This window comes from Sus scrofa, chromosome 8 (assembly GCF_000003025.6).
Source record: "Sus scrofa isolate TJ Tabasco breed Duroc chromosome 8, Sscrofa11.1, whole genome shotgun sequence".
NCBI lineage: Eukaryota > Metazoa > Chordata > Mammalia > Artiodactyla > Suidae > Sus > Sus scrofa.
This window is the reverse complement of record NC_010450.4, coordinates 135,378,280-135,391,910: the sequence shown is the minus strand read 5'-3', so window position 1 is coordinate 135,391,910 and position 13,631 is coordinate 135,378,280. Positions and strand designations below refer to the sequence as shown.

Sequence of the window (13,631 nt, the reverse complement as noted above, 5' to 3'; positions counted from 1 at the left end):
CATGGAGGAGGGCTCTTTATCTTGTTGCCAGTTCTTGAGTTCCACAATAATGCATAAAATGATCTCCTGAATACATCATGCTTTTATTTGCATGAGCTCAATTTCCAGAACAGGGCTCACTCTCCAAAGGATGCCTGTATTTTCATTTTAATAGATGCAGCCAGATTGTTTTTCCAAAGGCCACATAACACCTTAATCTTCTTAGCAGTGTATACAGGAAGCCCTTCTCACATTCCTCCAACAGTAGATAGGACAGCTCTTTTTAATATTTACCAATCTGAACAGGAGACGAGGTAAAGTGAGATCTCCTTGTTCTTTAATTTACATTTCCCGGATGCCTAGTAAATTTTAGTATCTTTTGTCCACTGCATCTTCTTCAGTGAACCCACGTCAGTTTAAATAAATTAATAAACCTGTTGTCCTTTCTCTCCTCGGCATCTAGCAAGGTAAACAGACCACGTCATGAATACACTCACCCTGCTCCTTCTTCACAAACACTAATAACTTCCATTTACCAAGAATGGGAAGAAAAAATAAAAAGGATATACCTTTTGAATTAAAGGGGTTACTATGGGCCAGCCTGGGAATCCAACTGACTGAATAAGTATCTAATGGCAAAGAGATAAAAATCCCTCACTTTGGGGGGGGCAGTTAAGATATACCAATAATGGTAATTTGGGTTACATTTCAAGAATTTTAAGTAGTAATAATGTCTAATAGGAACTTGGGAGGGAAAAATTAGAAATCTAAGGCATTGGAGTTCGCGCCGTGGTGCAGCGGAAACGAATCCGACTGGGAACCACTAGGTTGCAGGTTTGACCCCTGGCCTTGCTCAGTGGGTTAAGGATCTGGCGTTGCCGTGAGCTGTGGGTGTAGGTCACAGTCGAGGCTCGGATCTGGCGTTGCTGTGGCTGTGGGGTAGGCCGGCAGCTGGAGCTCCAATTCGACCCCCACCCTGGGAACTTCCATCAGCCAAAGGAGAGAGAGAATAACCTTCCTTAGATGCAATTTTCACTTGTACTGACTTCAGGACTAACAAAATGTTATTTACTATATTTCTTGAGAGGAATATTTCGCCTCTGAAATACATAAATTATAAATTCACGACAGAGAGAAATCAGCACATAAAATCTTCACTAGACACACTTGTGTGGGGCCGGGGACACCGAACGGCAGGGACCGCTGCTGAAGCTGAGCGAAGCTGGCCAAGGAGGAGTGCCGTCCCTGCTGGCATCACATTACCACGTGAAAGGCCAGGCCTTCCGCCAAAACAAAAAGTAAGGTTTCCCTCTGCATAGGAAATTCAATTCGAAAGAATGAAAAAACAGAATACCTGAGAAGAGCCAACTGTAGGAATGACTCAACCCAAATGCCTGTCAGTAAAGAGTTTCGGGCACACCAAAAAACCAATTACAGTAGCCTGGGATTAATCTTGGGCTAGCTTATTTTATTTCAGCTTTGAAAATAAAAATAATAAACTGTATGTAGAACTCTGTCTGAAACAAAAAGCCGATAATTTACAAAGCATCTGTCAAAGCAGAGTTTCCGTATACGTTTTCCAGAAAAGAGGCCTGACCCATAAATAAAAACAGCCAGTTCAACGGGGTAGTGAAACAGTAAAATATGGATGCAATCACTTCACAAGGAACCAATAAACCCCATTCAGCAATTACATATTCCTCCTGACCTATTTTATGCTCCCAAAGCAAACTTCTTAACTTAATTTCCTTTTCTGCAAAGCAGTGTTCTTCCACAGGGCACTACTGGCACCTGGCACGACGTAAGCCTATGCTTTCAGGACCGCACCTTGGAATGCGGGCTGTTCGGTTATCCCTACATAGTTCCCAAAAGCCGGTGGCGGAGAGACTAGGCAGTAATACCCTCAGTGGAGAACCACTGCTATAGAGCTTCCAATCCACTTTAATGTTATTTTTACGAAAATCAGTAAACTGGTGCTGTGATTTGCAAGCTTGCAGGTAAAATGGCCAAGAAGTTATGAGCCGGCACATCAGCTAATGAGACTCCAAGCCGTAATGAGAGGTACTGGTCATCCGAAGCCCTGCCTGGGAGGCCAGAAGGTAGGTCCTCCTCAAATTAGGGCCTGTGGGCTGACGTGACCTATTTTCAAACTGCAGCAGCAAAGGAACTGCCCATTCTCAAGTACATTTTGTTCGCTTGCCCCTCCTAAAGCTACTTTCAAAAGAAAACACATCTCACCTCATAGCACTCACAGTAGTTTTTAAGACACCCGGATCGTTTGCAGTTGCATCCTTTGCTGTGCCGTCGATCCGACTCTCCCTCCTTCCCTTTCCCTATCTTAGGCTTAAAAGCTTCTGGATTTCTGTCAAGACATGCCTATCGAAACAGAACAAACATCAAGTGACGTTAAAATCACAGCAGATGAAACGGACACTCTGCAGAGGGAATTTTCTCTGGAAAATAGTTGAGTTCAACAAGAAACAAGTGAAATAAAAAATAATCACCTTTATTGCTTTTTGCCTTTCATTTTCATGTTCCAAGTTATTATAACAATTAGTACAATTGCAGTTGTTGCAAAATTCACCATTTGCAAAACAGTCACAATACCTGGAATATAAAAATCAGTGTAAGTCATAAAAAAAGCCACTGTTAAAAGAAACAAAATGAGAAATTATCTTATAGAATAGCGTTATATATGCAGTAAAGTATTTCAGAAATGTACCCAGAGCCGCTACTTAAAGAGTTAACAACATATCCTGACTGTCAACCATATGACAAGGCTCGAAATTAAAGTTTCCAACTCCTAGAATTTTGATTTAGAAACTGAGTTCCAGTAGTAACAGCTGTCAACCCAAGAGCTATGTGATTTTATATGTTCCAAAAGTAAGTTATTTAAAATCATGAAAAAGAGAAAACATGGGCTTTACCCTGTTCACAGAACCTGCTCTCCTGAATGACGGTCAGGTCTCTGGATTCTAAATCCGCCTAAGACCACTGCTCTCAACTAACTGCTTCCTGTTGAATCTCTTACGGCTGTATTAGCAAGCAAATTAATCAACAATTTTAAAAACTACACAGAATATCACCTCATTTAGGAGACAAATATGAAGGTCAGAAAAAAGATCAAATTCATTCGGAAGGCCAGAGACCACAGCTGTCTCGTGCTGCTATAACCCTAACCCTCCACCTCCTCTGGCGTAAAGACTCTAGAATTACTTCCTTTTTCCTGAATTTCACTGAAAGAGTAGTTTTACTTTGTCATATGTGCTCAAACATTTAATGGTATGTTCATTTACTTTAGACTTAGGAAACTGGTCTGCTGAGAACATTTAGTTAACTTCATTTATTTTTAAAAGCTTTTTCAGTTCTATCAAATGAGGAAACAGGAGCAAAAAGACTTACAATTTCAAACACAGCGACTTTGTACAATTACAGGGCTTTCTGGGCCGACTGGCAGACTCTGATGGGATTATGCTACACACACACACAAAAAAAGATACACATTTTAATCAGTTAAAGGTATTCCTTAAAATTAGAAAAGTATCCAGTCTGTAAATTCCTCCCTGAAATAAAGCTTTGACAAATACATCTAAGAAAAGCTTGCTATTTGTTTCATTTACATTAAGTTCAAAAGCAAGCTGTAACATGAAAAAAAAGGCAGAGATAAGGATTTTAAAAAAGAAAAGTTATCAATAGCTTCTCAAGAACACTCCTCCTTCTGAGAAACTAAAGCTGAAATCTCCTAAACGCTTCTGAGATTCGCTGGTACAAGGAAGTAAGGAGAAAAGGGCCTGTGAGGTTGGAATTGAGGAGAAAAGAGGGCAGACTGGCTCCGTGTACTTAACCAAGCACTGCTTCTCAACCAGGACTGCAAGGGTAGCAATGAACAGATGAACAAGCAAGGACCTGACGACAATCTTAATAGGAGTTAATATCATTTTTATAACACATTCAGGGTGAGATAGAGAAAAGAGGCAGAGAGAAAAAATAACCACACAACTGGGGCAGAATCTGTGAATCTGAGTAAAAGATAACTTGGGAGTTCTTTGACTATTCCTGTAACTTTTCTGTTTAAAGTAATTTCAAAATAAAAAGTACTGCAGAGGCATGCGCACATGGTTTTAAGGGAAAAAAATCAAATACATGTATTCTGAAATATATATTTGATGCTGCATTGAACCTCATCCAACAACTTAACTTGTATCTACGCAAATGACTCACCCATTGAACGGAAGCCTTGCCTGGCTCTGGATAGCAGGTGTCCCAGTAAAGTTAGAGCTGCTTGCTATGGACACGTACGAAGACTGCTGCAGCTACATATAAAGCAAGTAATTTAGTTCATATTTATAAAAATGGACAGTTCTCCACTCCTAGATACAAGGGTCAATAAGAAGCACAAATTCACCTACTAAAACTGGAAAAACAGAATGGAGAATTTCATACAAATACACGCGCTATCTCATGCAGTTCTTCTAAAGACCCAACACTAATACCAGAGGTGAAAGCAATGTGAACATTTTAAAGTAGTGCATGGTACAAATATAAGGAATTCTTTCACAGAGGAGTAAGGAGATCAGAATTAGGAAATTCTAGAGGAATGTCCTGAAAGTACTGTAATAACTTGAACTGGCTAGAAAAATGCAGTGTCTCTACTTGTAAATTAAACAGGTACTATACTGATCGTTCATCACAAGTTAAAGAGCATGAGAAGTTACATATGTCATATTTTTCTGTTTTACATTGATGTCTAAACATAAGAAAAGAGGTTCTAAAGATAAAAATACTGAGTATTAATTCTTCGGATCAATATCCACATAACATACTCCAAGGTACGTTTCACTGAAGTACACAGAAAGGCTTCGATAGCATCTGAGTGGATCAACTCAGCAGTTTAGAACACGGTGCTAATCTGCTCCTTAAATGAAAAAGAAACCTTCTGTCTGCTTCCGAGAAAGCAGCTCTCCTAACCTAAGCCAGCCAACTGGCAATACGTGGAATGACCAGACGCATCTAAAAACGACCAGATCGGGACAGATCACTAAAGGTATGAAATCACCACCTGGAAACGCATCTCACGGTCTGTCTTACGAGAGCGAGAGCGAGGCAGTGGCATCACGGTCACAGGGAGGAAGAGTTTCATGACAGGCACAGTCCTTTCCACATTCATGGGGACTTTGCTGATCTTAACTCAAGCTCCTTTCTCTTCTATCTACCTGGCCTTGCCCTGGTACCACACTGTTCTCAGCTCCGCACTGCCTGACTTGCACGCGTGACTTGTGCTGTATATTTCTAAATGCTAGAGATATACAAAAATAAACTCACGAGTTTTCATGAACACTTCAAGGTTTTAGAAAGAGCCATTCCAACACTGAGCTAGACGTCTGTGAGCAGTTTCAGAATGAGATGGTGCTGGACGTCTTAGCCCCAGTTAATCTTTTTGAAATGCAAGGACTTCATTTTTTGCCCATACCTGAGTCACGTACTGAGCTGGAAGCACTGCATAGCCCACATTCCCTGTTCCCGGAGCCGGTGCCAGCACAGTACCTGGTGGCAGGTTAGTGAGGTTTGGCTGGATTTGTGGCAGTGGGGTAGCAGGCATGATGAGCCGCTGCTGTGGCTGGCTGGTGGTAACTATTTGGGAAGTTGGATTGATCGGTTTGGGAACAACCTAAAAAGAAAGGAAGTATATCAATGATTATAAAAGTAAAATTTACAGCTTCTCCATTCAGGATAAATCTCTTAAACTTAGGGCATGAAGAGGTACAAACTAGTGGGTGTAAAAGAAGCTGCAAGGGTGTGCTGCACAACCACAGGGAACATGGCCAGTATCTTCCAGTAACTGCGCATGGACTACGACCTTTAAAGCTGTGCAGCACTCTGCGGTACGCCCGCGACGTACGTAGTACTGCGCATGAACTACACGTCCATAAAAATAAAAACACAAATCTCTTATGGGGGGGGGCGTCTCTGGATACTTATTTATTTACGCGGAGATGTTGAAAAACACACGCAGGGTTCATTACTTTTAGCCGGAAGAAAAGGCGTGTGAAAAGACCGGGTGAAGCGAGAGCTGAAAATTAGAGACAAGCCAGGGAATTCGCACCGCACACTCGTCCTCGGAGGCACGAGCCCCGCAGCTCCGCCCCCCCCCCCCCCCGCCCCGCTCCTCCCCGGGCGGGAGCGCCGGCCTGCGCAGGCGCAAGGCCCGCGGCAGCGGCAACCTCCAGGACCCGCGTCTGCGAGCAGCGGGGGCGCGTCTAATTCTCTACATCCTCTTCGGCAGCACAGCCCGTGAAAGAACGTGTTATTTAACAGTCTTTAAAATAACAATGGTGTCAAAGCCTAACTTCCCATCTTCAAAGCCGAGAGGCGCCGGGGAGAGACGGGGAAGGCGCGGGACACTCACCTGCTTGACCGCCTGCGCCGAGACAAGGGGGACGGACATCCGCACCGGGGTGGCGCTCACCCCCACGGGCTTTGCTTCGGAAAGGGGAGGAAAGGGACAGCTTATTGACCGGAAACGGTGACAAAACATTAAGATACTTCGTTCCCTCCCAACAGGCTTAAAGAATCCCACCGGTTTCCTGCTCGGAGGAATCCTTCATCAAGACATACCTTCAAAATTCTTCAACCCATCCTCCAGGGAACTTACATTTAAGTTCATCCACTTTATGGAGGAATGTCTGTGGTTCACAACATCTACTGAGGAGACTTCCGCCTGTATTCAGATGCTTGATACACCCACTACTAAATCCAGGCAGGTGAAATGATGCATACATAAAACTGCCATTTGGGAGCGTGGGTAACTATGCCGTTCAGCACTATTTTGCTTTTTTGCTTTTTTTTAGGGCCACACGCGTGGCACATGAAGGTTCCGAGACCAGGGGTCAAATGAGAGCGGCAGCTGCCGGCCTACACCACAGCACAGCAACGCTGGATCCCTAACCCACTGAGCAAGGCCCGGGACACTGGTCGAGATCCGAACCCACCGAGCCGCCATGGGAACTCCTGTTCAATACTATTTCTCATTCTGTGTTTACATTCATGCTAGAGGAAGTCCCATTCGTGTATGATTTCACCGTTTACAGAGCACCAGGAACAGGCAGCAGAGCAGGAAGCTGAGGATGGCCTCCCGAGAGTCCTAAGACCCTGGAGCTTCACATCCCAACTCTGCCGCTAACTACTTAAGCTCTCTCTGCCCACACCCCTGTCTGCAATATGGGCACGGTATCTCCCTTACAGGGTAACGGGGTTAAATATGTTAATCCATGAAAATTTATTACAACAGTGCTCAGCAAATAGTGCTCAGTAAATGTTAGCTGCCATTATTGTGACTGCTGTTGCTATGACAACCATTGCTGCTGTATAAGTGGCACTGTGGACAGTGTTCCAGGGAAACTAAAGTACAAGACACCTGCTCAACCCGATGACGTTACGTAGAGCAGATTAGACAGGTACCTCAATAAAATGCATACTGCTAAAAGACCCGGAGAAAGTGCCATGGAACGCCAAAGGAGACAGAACACACATCCAGCTGGCAGGGATGGGAATACGGAAGCTGCCTGGAGGAGAGGGTCTGAGCTGAGTCCTGACCACTGGCCAGGCTGCACAGCGGGCACCCAGCCTGGAGGAGGGCAGTCCACGCGGAGGCAGAGCGTGAGGAGTGGAGGCTTGATACTGGGAAGTAGCAAGGCATGTCACACGATGCTGGGAACAGACCTAGGGCTGCAGTAGGCGAGCAAAGGGAAAAGGCAGAGTGCGGCCGTTTTGACCTTGAACGTCAGGGTAGACGTCTGTATAGTTCATCTGTATTTTTAACTCGGTGGGCAATGAGACGTCTCTGAGGACTGTGAAGTACAGCACCATCACTGGACTGGACAAGAAGAAACGGTGTGGCAGTCGTGCATGAAACAGAAGGGAGGGGCAGGAAGTTTAGCAGAGCACCAAACACGCGGTCCCATCAAGGGTGACAGTCCCGGAGGTGAAAAGGAGAGAACGGCTGCCAGAGACACAGTGGAGGGAAAAGGGACAGGAATCGCCACCTGGGTGACTGGAGGGCAGGAACTGTAGGCACAAGGGAAGAGAGTCAGTGGTCGTGGTGCTTTCAAGTGAATGGCAAAGTGACGGCTATTAGAACTGAAAATCCAAGGATGAGCTGATTTGAAAGGAAGATGAAGCCTGACAAGGAGAAATGCTATGATGCAATTCAGGACAGAAGCTGGCACTAGACCTGTATGTCTGGATCAAAAGAAGTAGGACTTCTAATACTGCCTTCTGCCTGCCAGTCCCGCACGCCCAAGGAGGGATTTAAGAAGACACAAAGGACAGCCCCCTGGATCTGATTTATGCAAAAGGCCTAGAGCCTGCTCTCAAAGAGAAAGACTGAGATAATGGGTGGGAACTAAACTGCTCTGAACACTGGAACAAACAAACTGCTCTGAACAATCAAAGAAAGAGAACAGACTTCCTTGGAGAGAAAAGCTGTTAACAGAGGTTTTTACTCTCAGTGGGGAAAGGAGGGTTGATGGCTAAAGACAAAAAGTTGAGAGCCCTGGGAGAACAGCCCAGAGAGAGTGCTCGGACCTAAGAGGACGCAGGCCCCTGCCGCGCGGTGACCGGCCAGAAGGGAGGGGAAGCTGGGAGACCTCCGGAAAGAGCACCTGATCTGTGCCGAGTTTAACAAGGGTGGACGTTGTGGTAGAAATGGACCGTCCCTCAACGAAGCTGCTATACAAAGCAACTCTGCGTGTAACCATAAGCAGCGACACCTGAGAGCCGATTTGAAACTGTTTCCTGTTCTGTTTTGACTCTAACCACTGGAGACGGGTCTCAGCAATAATACAAGGAATTAAAAGGAATAAAAGCCTGAATTCCTACTCAGGACACGGAAGAGGGGGCTCCTACACCGCTTGCTCCTTGACGAGGAGATGCTGGTCATTGGGCCACGAACGCAGGAGCAGGGATTCTGAGCTAAGCGCACAGCCAGAGAAATCGGGGGTCTTCCTGGAGGTCTGCGAAGTGCCGGGCACGGGCACGGCGTGTGCGGCCTGCCCTGACTCACAGCCCCCGGGAGACTCGGCTGATCCTCATGTGGATAAGGAAAGGGGAGGAGGTGTCCCCACGCGTGTACAGCAGTGCGCGTGCACACACACCCAGCAAGAAAACCCGTGAACTCTAGGTTTTCATTAGCTTGGCATCTGCACGCTCAGTTTGAAGTGAAATCGAGGGAATGGAGAAAACAGAAGACGGTGGTGAGGAAAGAACAGTACGTGGAGGAGGGGCCGCACCGAGATGACAGCCCGAGTCAACCGCCCAGACCCGGCCTCCCCCGCTCGCAGGCACCCCATTCCCACCACTGCGGTTTCCCAGGAGGCCGGAGTGATCTTTAACTCTGGGTCTTTAACAGGCATTCTGAACAATCCTTTTACAACTGTCTCCTTCCAAACTTGAGAAACCATACCTGCTAGGGTGTGAGGGTTTTTAATTTCTTAAACTGAGGTTTTTCCCTCACCAGGGTTACAGATGATATTCTAAAGAGGGTACTCAAGCAATCTTCTGGGTCCTTCCACTGTGCCATGTGCCTTCACGCCAGCAATGAGCATGGCGGAGCCTTTGAATGCGGGTGTTTGTACAGCTCTGGTGATGGGAAAGGGTTCAAGATGAGCCCAATTCCCTTTGGTATTTAAGTAAATCCCTCACTGGGAATTAAGCCCTTAGAAAGACAAATAATACTTTTGATGAACTAGAGCAACTCTTTCGCTTATCTCTAACGAAAACTATAAACCTAACTGGTTATTCCTAGGAAATAATATTTTACATATCCCCAGACCTTTCATGGGATACGAGAGAAAGACAAAAAGAGAAAACTATGGGTGAGTATAAGGAAATAGCCCAAGTGGTATGTGCATCTGCGCAGGTGGGCAGGAGCCAGAGAAACCGAGGGAGAGCAGAGAGGGACAGAGGGGAGGGCAAAGAAGGGAGCGGCAGGGAAGCGGAAAGCAGGGAAGGATCAAGAGAACAGAGGGGCGGAGGGAAGCAGAAGGGCAGACGGGAGACTGGGGAGAGAGGCACCAGTTAAACACACTGGAATTACGAAACGTCCAGGCCTCCCCCCTCTTCCTGCATCTCCGGCTTCCTTTCCTGCTCATCCGAAAGCTTATTCTTGATAATGAGTAAATTAGGGTTAATATTATACTGGAAATGGACACTCGCATATTGTGTATATACAAACACAAAATATAACCAACGACATCCAATGACTACTTTCTATCTTTATGATGTCGAAGTAAACGGAACTTTTAGCACTTAGTACTCCAAGTAATGAAAGAATATAAACCTGACTCCTTTAGCAATAGGCAAGTTCCATTTTTCTTCTCATAAAGAACACTATAAAAGATTTTTTTTCCAAAGTCAATTTAAAGAGAGATTAGGAAATATAACTACTTGATATGTCTAATTTTAATAAGACTACACACTAAAATAGTTTCCCTCATGTATCCTCCATTTTCTCCTACTGGTAATTTAAAAAATAGGTTTTTCTTTCCACTTTCCTTGGATGAACTAGCTATCAGCAACAGAGAGGGCCAACACTCTGATCCCTTCATAAAATGACGGAGCAAACAAATGGTCTTTAATCAGTCTATTTACATACAGCAAACAATAAGTCATTCACCTGCCCTGTCATTCTGACATTGATGGAATATGCAGTGGTCTTCCAAGGAAAACAATTAGGCCCCACATATAAACTGTCCTTATCCTTTCGCAGTATCAATTTTCTAACAAGTAGATAAATACGAAGAGAGGTTGTGTGTGGGAGCCTGTGTATGTATGTCAGGTGGCTGGAAGGGTTAAACTCACACAGAAAGCAGAAGACCTGCAAACATGAATACCTGCCAGGAAAAGTACAAATGAGAAAAAAAAAAAAAAAAAAGAGAGAGAGAATTGCTTTTATTAAGAATTATAAATTCAGGAGTTCCCACTGTGGCACAGTACAGTGGAAATGAATCCAACTAGGAACCATGAGGTTTAGGGTTCGATCCCTGGCCTTGCTCAGTGGGTTCAGGATCTGGCGTCGCCTTGAGCTGTGGTGTAGGTCGCAGACACGGCTCAGATCTCGCATTGCTATGGCTGTGGCATAGGCTGGCGGCTACAGCTCTGACTGGACCCCTAGCCTAGGAACCTCCATATTGGCCCTAATTAAGACAAAAAGACAAAAAAAATTTATGAATTCAAAATAAGTTAAAAAAAAATGAAAGTGACACAGAGTTCATACTTATCATTTATATCTGGCCTACTACTCATTTCAACTGACCCAAACCCTGTGTAGTTTAGACGGCTTGGTAATTGAGAAAATGAGATAAATAATCTGGTTCAATTTAAATCTATCCTACTGGCCTAAGGTCCGGTTTTTAAACCAGCAATAACATGGCTGCCCACAACCTGCTGAGTAAGTATGCTTATCTGGTATTCTAGCGCATCCTGTGTATCAGTACACAGCTGTAAGACTATCTCACTACTTTCTACAACAGCTGCTGCTCAAACTGTCAGCTGCAAGGCCATACTTAATCAGGATTTCAGCAAGAAAAGGACACATTTCTTTGATAATGTTCAAATTATTAATTACCCGTTTTTATTTTTTTCCCCTTCTGAGCCACACCCATGGCAGGAAGTTCCATGGAAGTTCCCAGGCCAGGGATCGAATCCAAGCCACCGCTGCAACCTGCGCCACAGCTGTGGCAATGCCAGATCCTTAACCCACCGTACCCGGGCTGGGGATTGAACCCACGCCACTCAGCAACCGGAGCTGCTGCAGTCAGATCCTTAACCCCCTGTGCCAAAGCAGGAACTCCAAGGTATTAACTGTTTTTTTTAAAAATGGTTACTAACCTTGCTGAAGAGGCTGAGTGTTTGTACTAGGATTCTGACTAACTGGCTGGGCTGAACTACTGGCTGTTGTGGCAGTAACAAGTCGGACATAGTGAAACTTGCTTCCAGGCACTTGAATCTGCTGGACGTTGGGAGCGGTTGCCAGAGGAATAATTGTCTTAAACTGAGATGTGCTCACGCCTCCAACAGCGATGGCCTGCACAGCTGATTTCACTGCCTAGTAAACACACAAGAGGACTGCCGTTACTCCGGGACCGCACATGCTTCCTCCTCCTCCTCTTACCATGACAGTTGCTCAAGTAACAAAGCACGTCCCCGCATGTCATCGAAGCTGCTGAAAAGAACAACCTGTTCCAGAAAAACGCACAGTGATGAGTACAGGAGTGAAACCGAAATTCATCAATTCCGCCTTCCATCCCAGCAGGTACCTTCCTTGGGAGTCCAGTCAGATGAGCTGCTATGAAGAATCTATTACTTAAATTATATGAACTTGCACAGTTTGGTTAATGTCACGGAAAATTTATAAGAAAAATGTTATTTTAAAACTTTCAGAATTAATTTCATATCAACATAGAGAAAAAAGGATACAGATATTCGGTTTCATTGCTACCCACCAAATTAACTACTACCAATTTCATTTCCACATGTCCTAAAGGAGAAAAAAACACAGAAGAAAAGCCCATCTTATACCTCAGTTAAGTCCAGCAAATTCTGAAAAGCTTATAATACTCCATAGATACAAATGTCCCCACTAGCCTATGGGTAGAAGGCCAAATTTAGTCCAGAATTACCACAACATTGGTTGTCTAGGGAAACCAGCTAATTTTGGATGATTCATATCTGAGTCAACATAATCATTTAATTATTTTAATCCTTTCCTTCAGTCCGACAAAAAACAACGCAACTTCCCGAAAAGCTAAATGAAACATCAAAGGCAGAACAGAAGATGTGTGATCAAATGTACAACAGGCTGCCACACAAAGCAAAGGTCGAGATGAGGTTCTCCACCTAGTACTATGGTGCTTTTTTTTTTACAAAGAATTACATCCCCTAAGAATCAAAAAGAGAAAAGAAAAAAAAAAAAAAAAAGGATTTACACCCCCACCTCTTCTTCCAAAAACCCTCAGGCTAAAAGGCAAGTGACATGATGGATAATAATTTATAAAAGAATAATTTTGAAGAATTTGAACACTGTCATAAAAGCAGAGAGGAAAAAGGGGAAGAATGTCACTTAGTTGGGAAACTCTGCAGATAATAGATTAGTTCAGCATAAAATAATTCTCATACTATCATTAGGCAGAGGCATTACAGAGTACCTTTAAAATAAAGACAAGAGATAATAGCCATGACGGTCAGTGAGTTCGATGAAAATATAAAGCTTAAGAAAAGGGTCAGGGAGTTCGCATTGTGGCCCAGTGGGTTAAGAAGCCAACTAGTAACCATGAGGATGTAGGTTTGATCCCTGGCCTCGCTCAGTGGGTAAGGAATCTGCTGATGCTGTGAGCTGTGGTGTAGGCCAGTGGCTACAGCTCTGATTCAACCCCTAGCCTGGGAAGCTCCATATGCCGCAGGTACAGCCTAAAAAAAAATAAAAGATAAAAAATAACTTAAAATTTTTTTAAATAAAGAAAAGGGACAAGTATGTACATATGGCAGCTACTGAGACATCAGGCAACCTATGAGACATATACGTAAAATGGTACAGGAGACACTGTGCTTGGTATATCAGCTCAAACTGGAAAGACTACTATTTTGAGAAACAAGGT

At 44.3% G+C, this 13,631-nt stretch overlaps 1 protein-coding gene across 13 annotated transcripts in view; it reads right to left on the bottom strand.

The window, feature by feature from the left end:
* LIN54 (lin-54 DREAM MuvB core complex component) overlaps positions 1-13,631 on the bottom strand; it is a 67,407-nt gene that overhangs the window by 6,364 nt on the left and 47,412 nt on the right. For all 13 annotated transcript variants that reach the window (XM_021101867.1, XM_021101866.1, XM_021101861.1 and 10 more), the window contains 7 exons: positions 11,866-12,082; positions 6,386-6,459; positions 5,450-5,647; positions 4,201-4,292; positions 3,382-3,453; positions 2,484-2,586; positions 2,218-2,355 (listed from right to left, as the gene is read on the bottom strand). In XM_021101867.1, the coding sequence (XP_020957526.1) occupies positions 2,218-2,355; positions 2,484-2,586; positions 3,382-3,453; positions 4,201-4,292; positions 5,450-5,647; positions 6,386-6,459; positions 11,866-12,082 (894 nt within the window). The remainder of the gene's footprint in view (positions 1-2,217; positions 2,356-2,483; positions 2,587-3,381; positions 3,454-4,200; positions 4,293-5,449; positions 5,648-6,385; positions 6,460-11,865; positions 12,083-13,631) is intronic.